This window comes from Agrilus planipennis, unplaced genomic scaffold, assembly GCF_000699045.2.
Source record: "Agrilus planipennis isolate EAB-ADULT unplaced genomic scaffold, Apla_2.0 scaffold15, whole genome shotgun sequence".
NCBI classification, from domain to species: domain Eukaryota; kingdom Metazoa; phylum Arthropoda; class Insecta; order Coleoptera; family Buprestidae; genus Agrilus; species Agrilus planipennis.
In genome coordinates, this window is record NW_020438871.1 from 131,858 (window position 1) to 153,071 (window position 21,214).

The 21,214-nt window shown below is 31.4% G+C and overlaps 3 protein-coding genes across 8 annotated transcripts in view; all 3 read left to right on the top strand.

The window, feature by feature from the left end:
- Positions 1-524: 524 nt before the first annotated feature.
- LOC108735204 (sodium- and chloride-dependent GABA transporter 1) lies at positions 525-4,187 on the top strand. The gene is made up of 9 exons (XM_025977541.1): positions 525-1,138; positions 1,244-1,345; positions 1,401-1,584; positions 1,818-2,189; positions 2,238-2,362; positions 2,442-2,686; positions 2,748-2,951; positions 3,011-3,178; positions 3,538-4,187. Exons 1-9 carry the CDS (start codon positions 748-750, stop codon positions 3,628-3,630), a joined length of 1,884 nt encoding a protein of 627 aa, XP_025833326.1. The 5' UTR covers positions 525-747; the 3' UTR covers positions 3,631-4,187.
- Positions 4,188-4,446: 259 nt separating this feature from the next.
- Positions 4,447-6,123, top strand: LOC108735214 (RING finger protein 11). The gene is made up of 2 exons (XM_018467057.2): positions 4,447-4,909; positions 5,488-6,123. Exons 1-2 carry the CDS (start codon positions 4,805-4,807, stop codon positions 5,824-5,826), a joined length of 444 nt encoding a protein of 147 aa, XP_018322559.1. The 5' UTR covers positions 4,447-4,804; the 3' UTR covers positions 5,827-6,123.
- Positions 6,124-6,643: 520 nt separating this feature from the next.
- Positions 6,644-21,214, top strand: part of LOC108735276 (metabotropic glutamate receptor) — an 80,351-nt gene continuing 65,780 nt past the window's right edge. For 4 of the 6 annotated variants that reach the window (XR_001937552.1, XM_018467174.1, XM_018467171.1 and 1 more), the window contains exons 1-3: positions 6,644-6,736; positions 6,804-6,969; positions 9,767-9,986. The gene's annotated coding sequence lies outside the window, so the exon portion shown is untranslated. Of the gene's footprint in view, positions 6,737-6,803; positions 6,970-9,708; positions 9,987-14,364; positions 14,453-21,214 lie in introns of those variants that run through there. The other 2 variants (XM_018467173.1, XM_018467172.1) reach the window with 2 other exon arrangements.

The window sequence follows — 21,214 nt, forward strand, 5'->3', positions numbered from 1 at the left end:
ATTAAAAAAAAAAAAAAGATAGCAACAGATCGCGAATGAGACAGCGGGTTCAATGATGATTCTCTCAATTGAGATGATGCAGAATGTTTATCACCCTAACTATAATTTGTTTTAGATTAGGCTATCGCATGGGAGCTATAATAGACGTATAAATGTTACTGTTAGATTCAGTCTAGCCGTTGCCGGATATATTCGTTTATAAAGCATTCCTACCCTACATAATAACGCTAGATTGTAACAATATACACCTACATTTTGTTTATGATTAAAACAGCAACAAACTTTTTCCAATTCGATATTCATGGCTGAACGAGTAGGGGTTACCATTTTTGGGCACTTATCGACATCGGCAACAATAGATGTCCCTTTTTTCTTTCTCTTTCTTGACAAAAGGACTTCGTTATATAAATTAGTAGGCCGTAATAATTGTTCCATATACATACTTCAGTTCGGATATAATTATGCAGGACTGAACTGTTCCTCCCTTTTCAGTCTCTCAAAGTGTTTCCTCTTGGAAGGTAACAACAAAGACTTCCTTTTGCAAAGAACATTTTCTGCGACTGCATCGACATTTAAGTTTTAAAAAATGTTGGAGAACGTTTTCAACGTATTTTGTTTTATTTTGCATCTAAACAAACCGATTGGTAATTGATTAATTAATTTTCTAGATTGCTTTAGTAATTGAAATGAGCTGACGGTTTCCATCGCGATTTTGGGCAGTCATATTTTATTTATAAAATATTTACAATGGAGAAACGAGGGGAATCCTTTGATTGCATAGAAAATAAGATCAATTTGAACAGATACGTTGAAGAAATAGAGATGCCTAATTTGAAAGAGTTACCAAATTCGGCCAATAAAATGAAACCATTCAAGACCGTTAAAGTTCTTCCTGAGAGAGGAACATGGGGAACCAAACTAGACTTCATACTTTCCGTCGTTGGTTTGGCTATAGGGTTGGGGAATGTTTGGAGGTTCCCTTATCTTTGCTATAAAAATGGCGGAGGAGCCTTCCTCGTCCCATATTTCATTACATTGTTCCTAGCAGGAATTCCCATGTTCTTTATGGAACTCGCTCTTGGTCAAATGATGACAATTGGTGGATTGGGCGTCTTTAAAATAGCGCCAATCTTCAAAGGTATTTCCAAATATACGTCAGTAAACGTTAAGGAACTTTATAAAGTTTTTAAATGAAGCAATATTTTGGTGTTTCTATAGCTCCTTTAGCAAACAAATTTTTTAGGAATCGGCTATGCAGCTGCTGTCATGTCCTGTTGGATGAATATTTATTACATCGTTATTTTAGCATGGGCGATTTTTTACTTCTTTATGTCGTTAAGGTCCGGTATGTAATCCTTATTAAAAAAAAAAACACGTTTTTAATTGGATATGATTTCTAGATGTTCCTTGGAGAACTTGCAATAATTATTGGAATACGCAATTTTGCGTAAATCCCTACGATCGCGATTCTCTCATGTGTTGGGATCATTATAATATAAACAATACTTTTACAAAGATGTGTAATGTTAATTCCTACAACATAACATTGACTGAGTTGACCGATCCAGTTAAAGAATTTTGGGAGTAAGTATAATAATAATAAAAAAATAGCTGGCTTCGTTCCTAATCACATATAAATTTAGCAAATGTTTTATTCATAATTAACCCTGCAAATAGTATCGTTAATAGTCCATGATTAATAGTGGAGATTATTGTGTTTTTTAAAGATTAAACATTAATCTTAATTTCCGGTAAAGTACCGGTGGAAGCAATTAATAATTTGTTGATTACTTATCAAAAATATTCTTTTTTCTTAGACGACGCGCATTGATGATATCAGAAGGTATAGAAAAGGTGGGAGGAATTCGATGGGAATTGGCAGGAACCCTTTTACTAGTATGGGTTCTTTGCTATTTTTGTATTTGGAAAGGTGTAAAATGGACTGGAAAAGTTGTCTATTTCACAGCACTTTTCCCTTACGTACTTTTAACAATTTTGCTAATAAGAGGAGTCACATTGCCCGGTGCAATGGAAGGAATAAAATTCTATGTAATGCCTAACATTTCTAAATTAAAAGAGTCGGAAGTCTGGATCGATGCTGTAACACAAATTTTTTTCTCGTATGGTCTTGGTTTAGGAACGCTGGTGGCACTGGGGAGTTACAATAAATTTACTAACAACGTCTACAAGTAAGAACTTAATTAATTGATAGGAAAGAAATGCATCTTTTTTTGTAGGGATGCTTTGATAGTTTGTTCTGTTAATTCTACTACAAGTATGTTTGCTGGGTTTGTAATATTTTCTGTTGTGGGCTTTATGGCCCATGAGCAGAAGAAGCCAGTTGGTGAGGTAGCAGCTTCCGGTAAAACTTCTTCTATAAATCGATATCAATATGTATTTAGAAGAACAATAGCGACAAAAAATAATTGTTTATCTTTCAGGTCCTGGATTAGCTTTCTTAGCATATCCATCGGCAGTTCTTCAACTTCCAGGTTCACCACTTTGGGCATGTTTATTTTTCTTTATGATTCTTTTGATAGGATTGGATTCTCAGTTTTGTACGATGGAAGGTTTCGTTACTGCCGTTATTGACGAATGGCCGAAGTTGTTACGACCAAGAAAAGAAATATTTATCGCTGTGGTGTGCTTGCTCTCGTATGTGGTTGGGTTATCATGCATTTCTGAAGTAAGTATAATGATTTAAAATAAGAAAATTTATTAGTAGTTTACTGTACCAAAAAATGCAGGGCGGAATGTACGTCTTCCAAATTCTTGACTCATACGCCGTTAGTGGATTTTGTCTACTGTTTTTGATATTTTTCGAATGCGTTTCTATATCTTGGGCTTACGGGGTGGATAGATTCTATGACGGAATTAAGGAAATGATCGGGTATTATCCAATGGCATGGTGGAAATTTTGCTGGACTATTGCAACTCCACTTATATGTGTGGTAAGTATGATTAGTGCGTCTGATTTTTTAATACGACGCGAATAAAATATTTCCTTTAGGGAGTCTTTATATTTAATTTGGTACAATGGACACCTGTGAAGTATTTAAATTACGAATTTCCTCTGTGGGCGCATTTGTTTGGATGGTTTACTGCGCTAACATCAATGCTCTGTATACCTGGTTATATGATTTACAAATGGTATAGTACCCCTGGAGATCAAAAAACGGTAATAAATTAATTATCTTTTTTTTTGCCGAACAGATCAGAATTATTTGACAATTTTTGTTTTTTGTATAACGGCTTTTTCTCTTACGATCACTCTTTTTGTAATCATTAAGTCAGTAATGTCGACGTCTCTTTTTTTTTATAACATATTTTTTGGCTATTAAAAAACGTACGTCTAGGGGCGTTCTCGATCCTGTCGATAACAGCTTACGTGTACCAAGTCCTCGAATTCTCATTGGAATCGGTTCAAATCTTGACGGAGAGAAAATATTTTTTTGTAGCTTATTGATTTTTTTATTATGTCACAACTTGTACTTTTAAGATTTTAGTGATATAAATTTATACAATTTAATGTTTCAGCGTTTTCGGTTGCTGGTGCGAATAGACGAAGATATTCCTACACTTCGGGCAAAAATGCAAGGCACAAGTCCTTCAGCTACATCAGTTGTTTAAAAAAAAGAAAAGCTTGTAAACATCACTATATTGGTGTGTTTAGAAGTGATAACTGACGCTACATATTCGTAGATTTTTTTTAACAGTTATTTGAACAAGATGAACAAACGTGATCCTCTTTTAAGTCATTGTTGGTGTTCAAGTTGTTAATAAATTATTTGGTAGTTGGAATTAGAAAATTTTATCTACTTTATAAAAGGCAATTCTAGACTAATTTTTTATTATACTAAAGTACTATAACATAATCAGTAGGGAGATTCACATAAAATATAAACACCATTGTAAGTATCCGCATTCCATGTGTAACTTAAATATATAGTCCCTTGCTGAAACACTTACTAAAAAGTTGCAAAGAGAAATTTATAAAGTTTCCATTTATTTCATAAATAATACTGAATAGTATAAACAAACATATTAATATAATCTATAATCTAAGTTTCTGGATTCTAAAAATTGGTTTGGCTAATTGTTTTGGTATATTCGTTATAAATATCAAAAAATATAATTTTTATGATATTAAAAGTTTTTAATGTTAAGATAATGTTCATAACACATTTGTTTGTAGTAGTTTTAAAATTAATTATATTATGAGTTGTTTATATAGTTTTACAAAGTAATTTGCTTATAGAATTTCAAATAAAACAAAACTTTACCCAACTAATTATTTTTCATGGTTGCCTAGTTGCTTTTATGGCCCTTTCAATTGGGTGAGTATTCTCTTAGTTTACTTGAATGAATCTATTTTCTTTTTTTAAAATTGTTAGTGAATGAGGTGTTGCACAGATGGCGTGAAATCATTGCTTATGAGTTCCGAAAGTTCTTTCAAATTTTGACAGTTCTTATTTTTTGCCTGATGATTATCACAAGTGATTTGCAAAATCAACATAAGAAGCACCAGGGCTAGCTTAGGCTAACCGTTGGTTTGATTTATTTTTTATGGATTTTTTATAAAAACTATTGGTGTTGCTATCTATTCTAAAGCCTGAATAATTCCGAGGACATCTCGTTCACTTGTCATTAGTTGTTTGTCATCTGGTCATTTGCAAAGAATCGGGAATAACAATAAAATATTAGCATTCATGTGTAAAAAATTAACAAACGATGTTTGTAACGATTACTTCTGCTACACATTCAATAATAAATATGGCATGAGAGAGTGGTTTAGACTGTCATAATGGGTAATTGTTTGAAAAGATCCACTACAGATGACATTTCTTTGTTGCGGGGTAGCGACAGTGTCCGTGAGTCTTCTTCGGATCAGCTGGGGCAACCTTACCAGGTATAAACCTCAATAAACTATTAACAATTACACTTAAAATTAAACCTAAACCTATAATAGTTTCTCAAGGGACCTTGTCTATTTTACCTATTTTTTCTTTAGTTTTAGGAGTTCATAACTTTTGATGGTGTTTATTCATTAGATTTTATAAGAAAAAAAGTAAAAATAACTAATAACAATTACAATTATTTCCTAGATGTGGTATAAATAGCTGAAGGTACCTATTTCATCTTTGTTTGGCTTTATGAAATTTGTTATCTTTTACTTTTTTGTGAGAGAATATTAAACTGAAGTTTAAACATTGATTTAGTAGTAATTACCTCTTAATTATATGAAAAGGATGGGGGTATTTGAAAGGAATAGTATTATTTTTGTAAGCTTCATGTAGTTATTGTACCAGTCATTAGGTAATGGTTCAAAATTGTTTATTTATGTTTCATGAGTGACTAACTGATAAGAACTTGATTTATAATCTTTTAATAAATTGTTGTACTTAGTTGGTTCAAAACTTTCTTGTGAACACATAACAGTGAAATTTATTTTCAATTAAAAATAGTCATTTTAGTAAGTCTTTTTAGGAGCCAATTCCTGCCGAAGACGTTTCGCCTGTGTATTACCCGTCCCCAAGTGTGTCAAGGTCTGTGGTCCAGTTGACAGAAGAAGAACAAGTAAAAATAGCTAAGCGTATAGGTCTAATTCAGAATCTTCCTATTGGCACTTATGATGGGTGTAAGAAAGAAAGAGAATGTGTAATATGTATGGTAGAATTTCTTGTAGGAGATACAGTTCGGTGTCTTCCATGTATGCACACCTATCATATGAAGTGTATAGATGGATGGCTTATGCGCAGTTTAACTTGTCCCAGTTGCTTGGAGCCTGTTGATGCAGCTTTGCTTACAAGCTATGAAACAACATAGAGGCCAGTGCCTTCAATAGTGAAACACTGTGATCTGAACACTTATTTAGAATATGTGTGAATGAAGAGTGGCTGTGATTTCTTCTAAGAAATTTTAACTCAGTCATCGATACTTACATTCTCTTTAATTTAAATTTGAAATGTTAGAAAATGATTTTTTAGCTGAAATTTAAAGTAAATATATTATATNTAAATATATCAATTTATTAATGACCAAGAGTTATCTAGTTCAGTTCCCTTTCCTTAGATTGAGTGTATTTACCATGTACTTGATTTTAAATTGTGCAACAAAAATTTTCTGTATAGAATTTTTGTATGACTAATAAATTTTATAACGTGTTTTTGAGTTTTTCTTTTTACTTCGACAATATTCGTTGTCTTATATTGTTTTTTTGTAATTGTGAAATAGTTTCAATGCACCGCAGAAATCTGAAGGTAAGTGGTGGAATTTGCTACACAAAATAATTTTGAGCGTTAAGAAACAATATAATGTATTGATCTAGATTGTAAGTTTAAATTTTACCGCATTTTTCTCTACTAGTTAAACAGTATATACGAAAACTGCAATAGAAATTATAGATGTGTATAGGCGTTTTAGCGTTTCGCCGGTAGATGGTACGTATGTTTCCAAAACATAAAAATATGGTGAAGTGGAAAATTATTACAAATTACATTATTTTTATATATAAATAAATAATCCTACTAGCAAGAAAAACTTTACACATTACATTTAATTGTTTCGTTAACGATGGCGAGTAGAAAAGGAAGAAAACCCTTTTGTAACTGCAATCGTCAAGTAGTTCAATGTGCACCAAAATATTTGAATAGTAAAAGGATTATAGTAGGTTTTGCTTTGCTATTTACGTATCTATTAAGTCAAGTAACATTAAATAAGGTGCACATGAATGAAGGTAAGCATGCAATAACCTTTTAAATAAAGACTTTACAGTATTGCATTAAGTGAGAGCATGTTTTAAGGAAATGACTGCTTTAGTATATAAAGTCGGAAGTTGATATATCTGCGGTAGGAAATGGAGAAATGGGTTGAGAAGAGCAACATTTACGAGAAAATATCTCAAATTCTCAAATGGGTAGACCTTTATCGACTTAAGAATGATTTAGGGAAAGCGACATAATAAAAACGGTGAGTTGTTTTTATATATTAATTTTCCGATAATGTTGCGTGAAAAAGTTTTTCGTTAGATCATGATGATGATATATTTTTTACAGCAAATTAACAATTACATTTATTACGGAATGCTTGATTCATTTTGTGTTGATTGTATATTACGGGATTATAAAAATTAAACATTTTTAATTTAAGTGGGATACTAAATTTTAGTACTTATTTAATTGCACGGGAAACGGGGCTAAATCAGTCCTTTTGACATAGAATAATATTAAATAAAATAAAAAACCATAAAATGAGTAGGCCACTGAATTTAGGGATTTGTGTACATTCCATGTTTGCCAATCTCAATATCGGAGACCACACCGATTTAATTATATCTGTTATTTCATTAAATAGTTTTTCTATCATTCTAATAATTATCTACTCCATTTTCAATAAACGGACGGTACGTGTTTGTTAATATTGACTTACAACAAATAATGTTTCATTATTGAAATTACTGGAACATGTTTTATTATTTATTTGGTTATTATTGATAAATATTTTATTCGATGAAGTTTTGAAATTGTGACGTAATGTTATTAATGTGAGTATTATTAGGCATAATAATAAAATATTTACTCTTTCTGTACGAAAATGGACATCAAATTAAATTTAACTGAGTTAACGTTCAAAATAGAATTATTATTAAATAATACAGCCTTAATCGTTCAGAATAATACGGTATTTTTTTTATTAAAAAACTCATTATTCTTTCTTACATTGTCTGTTATTGTGAGGCTAGCACAACAAAGTGACCAAAATGGATTTAGAAAATGTTGAATTTAGGAGTTTTTAGGGGGTAATTGGGAGCTGATATTTTACGTTTATTGATTTACTACATTTTACCCGCGGCTTCGTACGCGTTGATGTCCTAAATACGTGTCAAAAATCATCGACGACCTACAATCAATTTTTATCGATCGAGTAGTTAAGGCGAGAAATCGACCGCATAATATTAATTATTCTATCCTTTGGGAATAGTATTTTTTCTGGATAATGGGTACCCTATGTCTTTTTATGTACTCCTGACAATGTGTCTACAAAATTTCATGATGATTGATGGAGTAGTTAAGGCGTGAAATCGACTACATAAAACTAATTTTCTTCTATCCCTCGAGAACAATATTTTTTCTAGATAAAAGGTACCCTATGTGCTTTCTTGTATTCCTGACAATGTTTGTACAAAATTTCATGATGATTGGTGTCGAGTAGTTAAGGAGTGAAAAACCAACAAACAAACAAACAAACGAACTCACATTCGCATTTACAACATTAGTTACGATTAATTTCTTTTTTCTTTTTATTGTCATGCATCATTTCTTGAGAGGCGTATAAGATTAGTAAGAAAAAGGAAATTATTAAAAAATCAACAAACATAAGGCATGATTCCCTAATTTTTTGTTTTGGCAGCAAATTAACCCTGAAAAGGCATTTTCGAAATTCATTTTGGCGACTTTATTTTGTCAGTTTCACTACCGTAACATTATATATATTTAACTAATATATTTGTATTATAGTACTGTTTTTAAAGAGAAAAAAATTATGGTTTTTATTAATTACCTGCCTATACAGTGGATATGCATAAATGCATTTGCATGTTGATAAGTAATATTAACAAAGAAACAGTGTGGTACTCGTAGAAACTTCTAGGTACATTTTAAAATCAGTTTTATACATATAATGGTACTCCTACTTTAACTACGTGCAGGGTTAAATTCGGAAATATGAGTAGATTTCGGAATTATGTTGACAAAATGCCGCGACTAATGCTCAAATATTGGTTGATAGTGCTATATTTATTTACATTACTGATATGATAAAAAAATACGATGCAGATAATGGAATTTTTCACTTGAATCGTAGTTAATTAGTATATTTACATAGTTTTATTAACGAATGTAAATGTCTAGCATTTTAAATAATTACATAAAATTTTATAGAGGGAAAAACTAGGTGATTTCTGCCAGCCTAGAAAAGCTAATAGGGACATCAAAATTAACGATAATGCCATCGGTGCATGATGAATATTTTGTAAATATTAATTAACGTTACGAAGTAGTGCGCCATAGCATATTTTCAATTGCAAATTCATATCCTTTGAAGTCTTCAGTAAAATTATTAATGTATGCGTTTTTGGAGTCATTAGTGCGTTTAAAATTACTGGACGATTTTGTAATTAACTTTATTTCGCAGTGAATTTTGTGAATAATACTCTATCAATAGATAACGGGAATAATTTTGAAAATGAAATACTAAATTTTAAAAAGCCTTTTTGACGTCATTCGCAGTTTACTTACTTATTTAACAAACGGTTTATATTTAAAATTAAGGCAATTCTTGCCTTATCCTCAGAATAAATGTTGCGTGAAAGCGTTGTTTGGACAGCGCCTTCTTTCTTACTAAAGAATGATGTAATTTAGCTGTTTTTCACCAAACTGGAGACCTAACAAATTTGGCTGTAAATTGATGAAAGTGACATGTCTACTGTCGTAAAACTATCGACATTAGTCAGATTAAAAAATATATAAAAATATTTGCTAGTTAATAACATTTAAAGAAATTACGCCAATATACGGGGTTGTAAAATTTATTATATATGAGGCTTTGTTTGTTGGATAGTACCCCGTTCGAATTGTATATACCTATTCCTCCTCTATTTATACGAATATAAGTAATCGTGACCAAAATGGGACTCCAACCGACGGCGGCCCTTAGACCCAAAACAGGACAGTATGTGTTTAAAAATTATTTATGTTTTTTATTACAGATCATTTCCATCAAAACGAACGAAACCGTTAGTTTAATCTAAACGAATCTTCCTTCGCGAAAAATGTAGTGTAAAGTAGTGTTTGTACGCGCGGTAAAAGTGCGGGATTCGCGAGTGAAAACGTGATGAAAACCTTCTTTTAATATGGAATTGAGGCACCGATTTTTGGATGTGGGAGTCAAAATCGGGCGGAGTATCCACATCGCTGAAAGCTTTAAAGGTCAGTAAGTTTAATTTTATTTCTTTAATTGTTAAATGGTTTTTCTATAGGAGGATTTTTTCTGAAAGATTATCAGGTTGAAAATCATAAAAATGTTATATTAAAAAAAATACTCTTAGGAATAAATAAGTATGTCCTTTTCTGTCCCTTGAGTACGTGTTTACAAAATTTCATGATGATCGATTGATTAGTTAAGGCGTGAAATCGACTACATGAAACTATTTTTTCCTATCTCTCCAGAGTAGTATTTTTTTCTGATTAAAAGGTACCCTATGTCCTTTTCTGTGCCCCTGACAATGTGTTTACAAAATTTCATGATGATCGATTGAGTAGTTAAGGCGTGAAATCGACTATATGAAACTATTTTTTCCTATCCCTCGGGAGTAGTATGTTTATCTGAATAAAAGGCACCCTATGTCCTTTTCTGGGCCCCTGACAGTGTGTTTACAAAATTTCATGATGATCGATCGATTAGTTAAGGCGTGAAATTGACTACATAAAACTATTTTTTTCTATTCGTCGAGAGTAGTATTTTTTTCTGAATAAAAAGTACCCTATAACCTTTTCTGTACCCCTAACAATGTGTCTACAAATTTTCAAGATGATCGATTGAGTAGTTAAGGCGTGAAATCGACTATATGAAACTATTTTTTCCTATCCCTCGAGAGTAGTATGTTTGTCTGAATAAAAGGCACCCTATGTCCTTTTCTGGGCCCCTGACAGTGTGTTTACAAAATTTCATGATGATCGATCGATTAGTTAAGGCGTGAAATTGACTACATAAAACAATTTTTTTCTATTCGTCGAGAGTAGTATTTTTTTCTGAATAAAAAGTACCCTATAACCTTTTCTGTACCCCTAACAATGTGTCTACAAATTTTCAAGATGATCGATTGAGTAGTTAAGGCGTGAAATCGACTATATGAAACTATTTTTTCCTATCCCTCGAGAGTAGTATGTTTGTCTGAATAAAAGGCACCCTATGTCCTTTTCTGGGCCCCTGACAGTGTGTTTACAAAATTTCATGATGATCGATCGATTAGTTAAGGCGTGAAATTGACTACATAAAACAATTTTTTTCTATTCGTCGAGAGTAGTATTTTTTTCTGAATAAAAAGTACCCTATAACCTTTTCTGTACCCCTAACAATGTGTCTACAAATTTTCAAGATGATCGATTGAGTAGTTAAGGCGTGAAATCGACTATATGAAACTATTTTTTCCTATCCCTCGAGAGTAGTATGTTTGTCTGAATAAAAGGCACCCTATGTCCTTTTCTGGGCCCCTGACAGTGTGTTTACAAAATTTCATGATGATCGATCGATTAGTTAAGGCGTGAAATTGACTACATAAAACAATTTTTTTCTATTCGTCGAGAGTAGTATTTTTTTCTGAATAAAAAGTACCCTATAACCTTTTCTGTACCCCTAACAATGTGTCTACAAATTTTCAAGATGATCGATTGAGTAGTTAAGGCGTGAAATCGACTATATGAAACTATTTTTTCCTATCCCTCGAGAGTAGTATGTTTGTCTGAATAAAAGGTACCCTATGTCCTTTTATGTACCCCTGACAATGTGTTTACAAAATTCCATGATGATAGATCGATTAATTAAGGCGTGAAATTGACTACATAAAACTATTTTTTTCTATCCCTCGAGAGTAGTATTTTTTTCTGAATAAAAGGTACCCTATGTCCTTTTCTGTGCCCCTGACAATGTGTTTACAAATTTTCAAGATGATCGATTGAGTTGTTAAGGCGTGAAAAGCCGACAAACAAACAAACTCATATTCACATTTATAAGATTAGTTAGGATATACTTACAGCACCTTCACCAAAAGTGTTGCTAGAAAGTAAATTTTCCAAAAAATTCTATGAAGTGTTTATTACGCTGGTGTTTTTCATTTGTAGTAAAAATGTTACTTATGAATCCTCTAATGACACTTCGCACATTCAGGAAGGTATATAACAACTAACTGATAGACGATTATTGTTATATGCGGACCTAAATACTTTCTGTGGTTGGTATGATATAAAAACCTAAGAAATGTTGTATTGTCTTTGTTATCAAGTTCTCGTATGTCCAGTGATTATAATGCCTTGTATTTAACGGATATTAAATACGGTCGATAATAATAATATAATCAATTAAACATTCGTGTACTTTAAAGGAATTAAACGAGGGACACCTAAAGAAAATACTTTTGTCACTTATAAATTGGTAAAGGCTTTCGCGGTCAGTAGGCGAACTGATACTGTTAAAACGTTTCGCAAACTTCTTCAAAGGTCCTTCCAGTCCACGTTCAGCATCGCAGATGGATGGACCGTTGATGAAACTCGCCATTCTCATGCTATTAACATTACCACTCGTTATTAAAAATAAATAAAGTTGTGGTAATCTTTTGCATTGAAATACGAAACTAAAAGAGATATTTTAATTGAAGAGATCGAAGTCAAATGATAAAAAGTTTTTTGATGTATTTACTTTTTTACATATTCAAATTGTTTTACCGACGGAACTAGAAAACAAATTTATATTATGTGTATTTAACGTGTGTTTGACGTCAATTTTATCCAAATGGATGCACAATAATTTATTACAGCATAAAATATAATATCATACGATTTTACTATCATCAGGACTAAACAATCCGCAAAGAAGGTGTGGATGTATTTTTTTATTCGTTAGGTACTTGGTTATCATTTTAATAATATTTCTCTTTGATATTAAATTATTAGCGTTGTATACGACAATGATGACTTACGGTCTCTACTATGTGTGTTTTCTCGCCACCTAAATGAAAAGTGGAAATAAATAATTTGTAAAATATTCTTTCATGGATTTCTTAAAGAAAAATTCCACATTATCTATAAAAATATGGGGCTATATGTTTTATACATTCATATATTACTTTCAAATGGCAATGCGTTGGTAAGAATAAAATAGTTTTGTAACAAGAACCTTTTTACTAATTTATTGCTTTATTTTTTTGATGTTAGAGCTATAAACTAGGTTAGAAGAACCTACTTATTATAAATCACGGTTACGACTGTCGTCCAATCCCTATGGTTTGTTTTACGTCCTTTTTTATTTACTCTTTGACAATTACGTTTAATCGTAAATTTTTTTTCTTTCCAGAATGAGCAAATCTGTTGAAAATTTGCTTTGTTTTCGTTTATAAAAATGTAGAGATTTATGACGAAAAATTTATTATTTTCATTTTTTATTTCAAACTCAAACTAACCGTAGGCGATGTTTAATAACATTAACTTTATCATTTACGGTACAGTAATTATGTATAATGTAATTGACATCTAACTGTTGCACCAAAAGTTTTGTAAATGAAATATCAGTGAAAATATTTCGTTTAATTAACTGTATAAATTGAATGTGTTGCCGATTATAAAAGTATTCCATGCTTTACAGTTTGTTAGTTTTCGTTTGTGTTTATTATGGAACGTGATAGGCAGCATAAACTGGCGATTTTAAAGATAAAATAATCTACTTACATTTAATCATACCTGACTCTTACATCAAATAGAACTAAATCGGTTAAAACACCTTCTGTATAAGTTTTATGTAGCTGCAATAATTGCAGTTTGTAACGAGTGAATTGCGTTGAATTTGTTATAATTTGAAGTTAATATTTTTACGCGTTCCGGAAAAAAAAGAGCATTGAGAGATAGACAGACCGACGAACAACGAAGTGATCCTATGAGGGTTCCTATTTTCTTTTTGAGGATTAGCTGGGGACAGGCCCCGGGCCTGCCTGCATGTCAGTCCCGCTATCTCATTGGCTAGTTATTGTTTTACCTTGATTAACGCTCGTTGGAGCTGAGTACGCTAAAAAAATGTATTTCTGCTTGCAGCAAGGATTCTGCGCTGCGATTGGTTGTACAACATTTATATATACTATATGTATAGTTGTTAGCAATGATTTATATACTAGTTTCGATCGCGCTTTACGCCTTTTGATGAAAATAATACTTCTATTGAATCGAATTCATCGTCGGATTGGAGAATTTCCGGGAGACGAGATTTGAGCCCCTGGAAACCTCCCCTTATCTATGACGTCTAGGTGGGGATAGTATTTATAGTGCATACGTGGATAACTATATTTAGTTATTGTTATAGTCAGGGAGGTAATGACATTTCCACTTGTTGACTAGCGAGAGCGTCGAATGCGTTTAACCATCGGTAGATAGAACAAACCAGGGGAAGTTTCGATTGTTATCTAGGAACTAAGTGGGGCACTTATAGTGACATGTACATAAATATGGGTGTATATTTGTGTACGATTATTTAAAATGGTATAGCGCAGGACTGAAAATAAAGTTTACTTCGGGCGTCGAGGCGCCTGGAACAATCCAGTTGCGTCTTGATGCGCCAGCGTTGAGGTTGCAGTAATTTCCAGCTCCACTAGAACAGCCTGCGAGATCATGGCGCGAAACATACATTTGAAACGGTAAGCTTTTTAATTATTTTCGTAAATCTGTTTATTTAAATACTTAATTGTAATTGTAACAGTTTGCTTAATTTTTTTTAACTTTTGATTTAAATACGTTTTCGAATATTTATTTTCAATTCATTTTACCTTTTTTGAATACAATACAATTAAATATTGCAGAATATTAAATCATTTTCGTTAAGAAGTGCATTCGTCTTTTAATTNTTTAATATAAATATAAGTATACATAATTTTAACTAAGTTATAAAAATTATTCTGGGAATAAATATAGGTACTTACTTATACGACAGTTTTCCATATTTTCATCAAATAAATTTAGTAAATTGTATCAACAAAATTGTTTTAAATGCAAATAATACGATGTTAGTATTATTAGTGATGTTTTAATTGATTTTAATTAATTGTTCTTCTTCCCTTTTTGGACAAATTGAAATTAAGTATTGTGACACATCTTCTTTTATTCATCGTTATGTTGTGACATAATGTTAAAAAATTAAAAGATTACGAAAAGGTTTACAATTATTTATTAAATTTGAGCTACATTTGATTGAAAAAAGAATGGAGAATACTACGTTGTATATTAAAGTTAAATACCCAGAAATAGACCAAAATTTCAAAATTTGTGTCAAGAAATAACATTTCCTTATTGTTCTATGTAGTGCTTGTTAACAATTTAGTACTAGTATTAACAATTGTTTATGTTTTTATCTTTAAATACCGAATCTTGACAAAAAATAGACTGATGTAAAGCATTAAATTTCTTGTTGTGGGTTTAGAATTGCAGTGGATTAAAAAAATCTTTGTAATGTTACATTACCTACATTTTTTAGATGCAAATTTACAATAACTTAGAATTACAAAGATTTTTTTTTAATTTCTTGTGATTGCAAGCTCACAACATGAAAATTAATGTTATTATTTCAGATTAATGCAATCTCGATATCAAGAAGGGTAAAGATATTAAAAAAGATCATTTTTTGAGGTGGATTTTTACGATTTTCTTTGTCAAAACTCGGTATTTAAAGATAAAAACATAAAAATTCATATCTCAAAAACTAACAGTTATCATCTAAGGTCGACTAATACATGAGAAAATCGATCGCAAAAGCTTTACATTAACCCTTCAAAAGGAATCTATCAAATTTCTTGTAACCCTATAGAATCGGTAGTTTTCGTATCATCCATGCCTTTTGAATCGCCCTGTGTAATGTAATGTTATAATCTATTATTTTAAATGAGACATGAATCACTCAGTATTTCGTTTAATAATGTTTTTGAACTTGGCGGGGAAACGACTCTAATAACGAAACAATTTATCTTGAGTTATGGTGATGCCAGTGTGCCACATATTAATATTATTTCACACCAATGCTAAAACATGCTTTTACTGTACAAAGAATGTCATAAAATGTATGCCTTACATGTTCGAATAAAGGGTGAAAAAGCTTTATTATTAGACTGGCAGCGATTTTTTTTTTGAGAGATATTAAATGCAACGGTTGAATACGATTTTCAAGTTTTCCGAAAAATTGTGCTAAAAATACAGAAAATTTATTGTCTGCGATAATTATTTCGGCACACTGTACCATCTTCAGGCGGAAAAGTTATATAATGGTGTGCTGAAATGGTTATTGCGTTGTGTTCGAGTTAAAATTGTACTTACTCTTCTTATACATTTGGGTATAACTGGAATTAAAAGAAGTAGGTTTCGCATGTAGAAATAAAAAATGTCTCATATCAAAGTAAGGATATTATGTACGTATCGATACTTTCATTTGGGTTGCATTGAAACTTTAGCAGTTATTTTTCGCATAGGTGATCTTACGACTATCTCAATTACTCTAGAATTAACTTTAATTTGATAAATAGACGATAGCATAAATTGGAGCTCGTAACAACCGTGTAATCTAGAATTTATTTTAAAAGATAAGAAACAATATACTCAAAAGGCCCTTCCTTTCTTCTTTTTTGATATAATCTGACTGGGAGCTTGGGGAAAAGGTAATGACGATCCTACTTACATGTATCGTTTCGTTTACTTCTTTCGTAGTAGGTATACACGCAAGGCAAAATGCTCACCGAATATAAGTAGAAATAATATATCTTATGTCACACGAGCAAAAATGCATGATTTGATGACAATGTGAAAACTGTCGTAAACCAATCGAACCATCAAAATCTTTTGAACAAAGTGTAACACCCTTAGGGGTCTTTAAATTGCACTTGTACGAATTTTCCTATATTGTGTCGTCTTTTTCAAAAGATGATGGACACACTTTGATAATTGCATGTGATAGAATATAGGTATGTTTGTTTGGTTCTTAATTTGTTACCATTGTATGTATATAGATAATTCCGGAACCAACTAAATATTTGTTTTGTGTGATATCTGAGGCAGTTTCAATAATTTATAACAATAGCCAGTGATATACTGTACGATTTTTGTGGCAGTATCGGGTGTTACCGTGCAGTTTATCACGAATGGATAAAAAATGGTATCGTAATTATAAGAAAAAATATAATGAGAAAAGTAAAGGTTTCTGAGTAGTTACGAACTCTCCAAGTAGACAACGTAAGCTAAGCAGTGCTGGTATTCACTTTATATCACAGTGAGGAGGCTGTATTCTATTTAATTTGATAATTTTGTGAATTACTCATTATACTATATCCGCTTCTATTGTAAAGTAACAGCAACACTTGAACTTTCTTAGTTCAAGTTATGCGTTTCAGGTTTGACGAAAGTTTCGGTAAGTGTTTCATTCTCTTTGTTTAAAATTCAAATATATCTCGCAAATATAATTACAACGAGCCAATTCTTCTTTGTTGAAACTATCGAAAGCTTATCTAACACCGTTTACTATAAATTCAGTTATGCTTTGCTTTCTTCTACCGTAGATGATTGAAAATTTCCTTCAAGATAACACTCGCAAATAGCATGTTCTTTACAAAATTAGTTTTTTGATTGGCAATATACCCAGACTAAATTTAATAATGTTGACGTACTACTTTCTAGAAAATTTGTCGCGATTGGATGAAAAGTATTAAATCAACATAGGTAAATATAGTTTATAAATAATATACATTTGTTAACCTTTAGCTCGTCGGTCCGAATTTGATCCCATTAAGGGACTTATCGCATTTTTTTAATCCATAGTGCTATATGTGATTACTTCCAACCTTTAGGGATATATGTAATTATAAAAACGTAACAACGTGATGATTTTATTTGAAAAATCGAACATACATATTATATGTATATATATATAATGTCCTTTTCTGGGCCCCTGACAGTGTGTTTACAAAATTTCATGATGATCGATCGATTAGTTAAGGCGTGAAATTGACTACATAAAACAATTTTTTTCTATTCGTCGAGAGTAGTATTTTTTTCTGAATAAANCAAATCAATTTGGATGCTTCAAATTAATTTGTTTAAAAATTTTTTTTTAATTGATTTCAATGGAAAATCTTCCTAAATGTATTAACCAAGTATCTTTATTTTTCATCTTGTTCAATGAAAAAAATTTAGATCGACTGTGATAATTTCGCGATCGACTTAAAGGAATTCAAATCGAAACTTTATTACTTATGTAAACTTAACATGACGATAATGTTTTAAGATGTGAAAACTTTTGAAAATTTGAAAAACTAAATTTTTATCCGAGCTAGGTACGTAACTTAGGTAACAAAGTGAGTTTATGGAAATGCAATAAACTCTTTAGGAAAAATCAAGTTGCCGTACGATCTGCAATAACGAAGTCAACAGTTAAATAAAATTCGGGGCAAACGCTTGCGTTTTATATAACGAATTACCCGTGTATGTAGTGCAGCAGTTTATGCCCTATTTATATGCAGTATAAAAATACAGAGTATGTAACACCTTCAGCGAAAATTTCATCTAAAATTCCGAAACAATTTTCATTTTATAAATCTCTTTTTCCTTTACACCAGGATTATACAAATGGAATGTTCGGTTGCTGTACCATTATAAATGAACTTTTAGTTAATTTGAATCGTTATGTTTTTCATTTCGAGGTACTAAACGTTAAAGGGTGAGTGTCATACTTCGTAGGTAGTAATGTTATTAGCAGATGTTTTTAAAAATTTTTAGCAATTAAAAAATAGCACGTAATGTAATCTTTAATTAGTGGATTTGTTATATTTACACTTTTAAAGTTGTGTACACTTCGTTTAAGCGTTGGGATGGATAATGTGGTATAAACTTAACGAGATGTATTCGTTGATGGCTGTGTTGCTAAGCATCCACCGTCTTGGACCTGTTTACATTTCATTTCGGATTTAGGGCCACACCACGTTGAGTTGAATTGCAAAAAATTTCACGTTTTCACGAAACTCAGATCGATTGTAGTTTTTTCTTTTTGCTTTATTCGATTAAACATAAGCTACGGGAAATTATACTTGCTCAATATTAACCCCGGTCAATTTTTTATTGCTTTGATTTGTAAGGTGTTTTCCAATTTCCATTGGTAGCGATGCTATTTTTTTGTATTCTTCAGTAAAGTTTGATGTTTTTAGTTTTTCTTGCAAATGCATATTTCTTTTACTCTTAGTATACCTTTAAAAGAAAAAAAAAAAGAGAGAACCCTTATAAAATCACTTCGTTGTCCGTTTCGGTGTCTGTCAAAATGTTTTTAATTGTAATATTGTAATTATAGGTATATTTTGAAAGGAAACAAAACATACTTCGAAAAAGTGGGAAAATTTTTCGATTATTTACATATTTGTATGGAACTCTCGGTGCGTGGTTCCGAATGTTTAGTAGTTTTATACGTATCTGTATATATATTTTGTAGTTTGTCGAAAAGTCGTTTCATGTTAGTGAAAAATGATATTATTTTCCCTTTTTCTTTTTTGATTTCTTCTTCCGTTGCTGATATACGTACTTTGCTTCTATAGTCTCTTTTCGCTTCCTGTATCCTATTTGCGCTTCCGTCATTGTCCTTTTTTCTTTTAATTCCTTTTCTAGCCTTTTCCTAAGCACTTCTGCGTAAATTTTGCATCCGGTGTCCACTGTAATTAACAAGTCGGAATGTGACATTTATTGCAGTTTTGCTCCAACGATTTCACTCAATAGAAATCTACATTATGCATATTTAATTGCAACGGATACCTACGCTTAGTTTTTTTTTTTTTTGCTGAATTTTGCGGTCATCGGTTAAATAGTATTTCGCAAGGATCAAACAAAATATTAATCTGTTTGACTTTCTCACGTAGACGATGTAATCGATGAGAGCGTTAGTTTCGATTCGGAGGAAATGAGTGATGTAGACTGTAGAGACCAAACAGCCCTTGGCTATCGCTCGACGAAAACTGTAAAGCAGCAGTTTATTCTCTGTACTTTCCCCTCGCTTTTTTAAATAATCCTTTATTTGATTTATCGAATCGGATCGGAATAAAATGATATTCTGCTTTATAAAAAAGGAAAACTGTACGTAAATAACACAGGTCTGCGAAATTTTTTTTTTGAAAAGTTTTTTTCTAAAATTGTTAATATTTGTCGTAATTGTCTTAAAAGTAATAGAAAACGATATTCATATGGTTTATACCACGTCACATTAACCCATAAATGCTCAGAGAACACATTTCCATTTGAATCCTTGCCACGTAATGAGTGCGACGAAAAAATATTCGATAACCACTGTTTCCTATGTTTTTAACGATGCTCTTTTCGATGGTGTTGGTTAAAAATACCTCCGACAATATTAAAACATGGAAAAATCGAAAATAAACAAAAGAAACGTGATTTTTGAATTGACTTTTTTCTTAAAAAGTAATTTCTTGTGTCCTATATGCTTAAAACCTATATAAATCATGACCTCGATATCTAAACATGAAATAACCACCGTTAGTCAAGTTGAAATGTCTTTACAAACTGTTTGATCAAACCAAGTTTGATGTAAAGAAGCAATACTTTCTTTTTTCAAACTCGTATTGATGACATTTTTCACTCCGAGTTCCAATTGCATCCTAATTTGGACAGAAATACCTAATAACAATGATTTTGATTTACCTGTCTACTGTCTTAACACTTCAACACATAACCGGCATATTTTATCGTAAGCCAGTGCTTATGTTGGTGACACTTTATTCTGAAGTAAGCTTAATAAGCATTTTTTACAAAGTCTGTTATATTCAATCTTTGCTTAACTATTGTATATTCTCCGCAAATGTAAAAAAATATATTTGAATTGTTTTTACAACTCCGAGAAGCTATAGTTAAAGATAAATGAAACACAATCTTTTATTACACGTTAATATTATATCTCTCTCAATAATGGCGCGCTATAAACTATTTCTTTTTCAGGCGGTGTAAACGACTATAGTTACTTTCAGACTATCTAAAATAAAGTAAAAGACAATATAATGCTCAGTCAGAGAGTATTAAATAGAAATATAAACTATAAAATGAATTTTGTGAAAAAACAAATAAATTTGCCGATTCAAAGAGCTACATATATCTACATACAAAAAAAAATGTGACGTGATACGTTAAAACAAAGTTTATATTTGCAAATTATAGACCAACATTTGCATGCTTAAGATAAATTTATACAAAAAACTTTTTTATCGCAGACCTGTGTAATTAAACATATATAGGTACCTAAGTAATTGATTTGGTAGAATGTGTAGTTACATCCAAGTATGAAGGGGATTATGTGGCAGAATTGAATGACCAATAGAATCTTAATTTGTAAAATAGATTCGAAGGGTATTTCATGGTCTTCATCAGAATCTGGT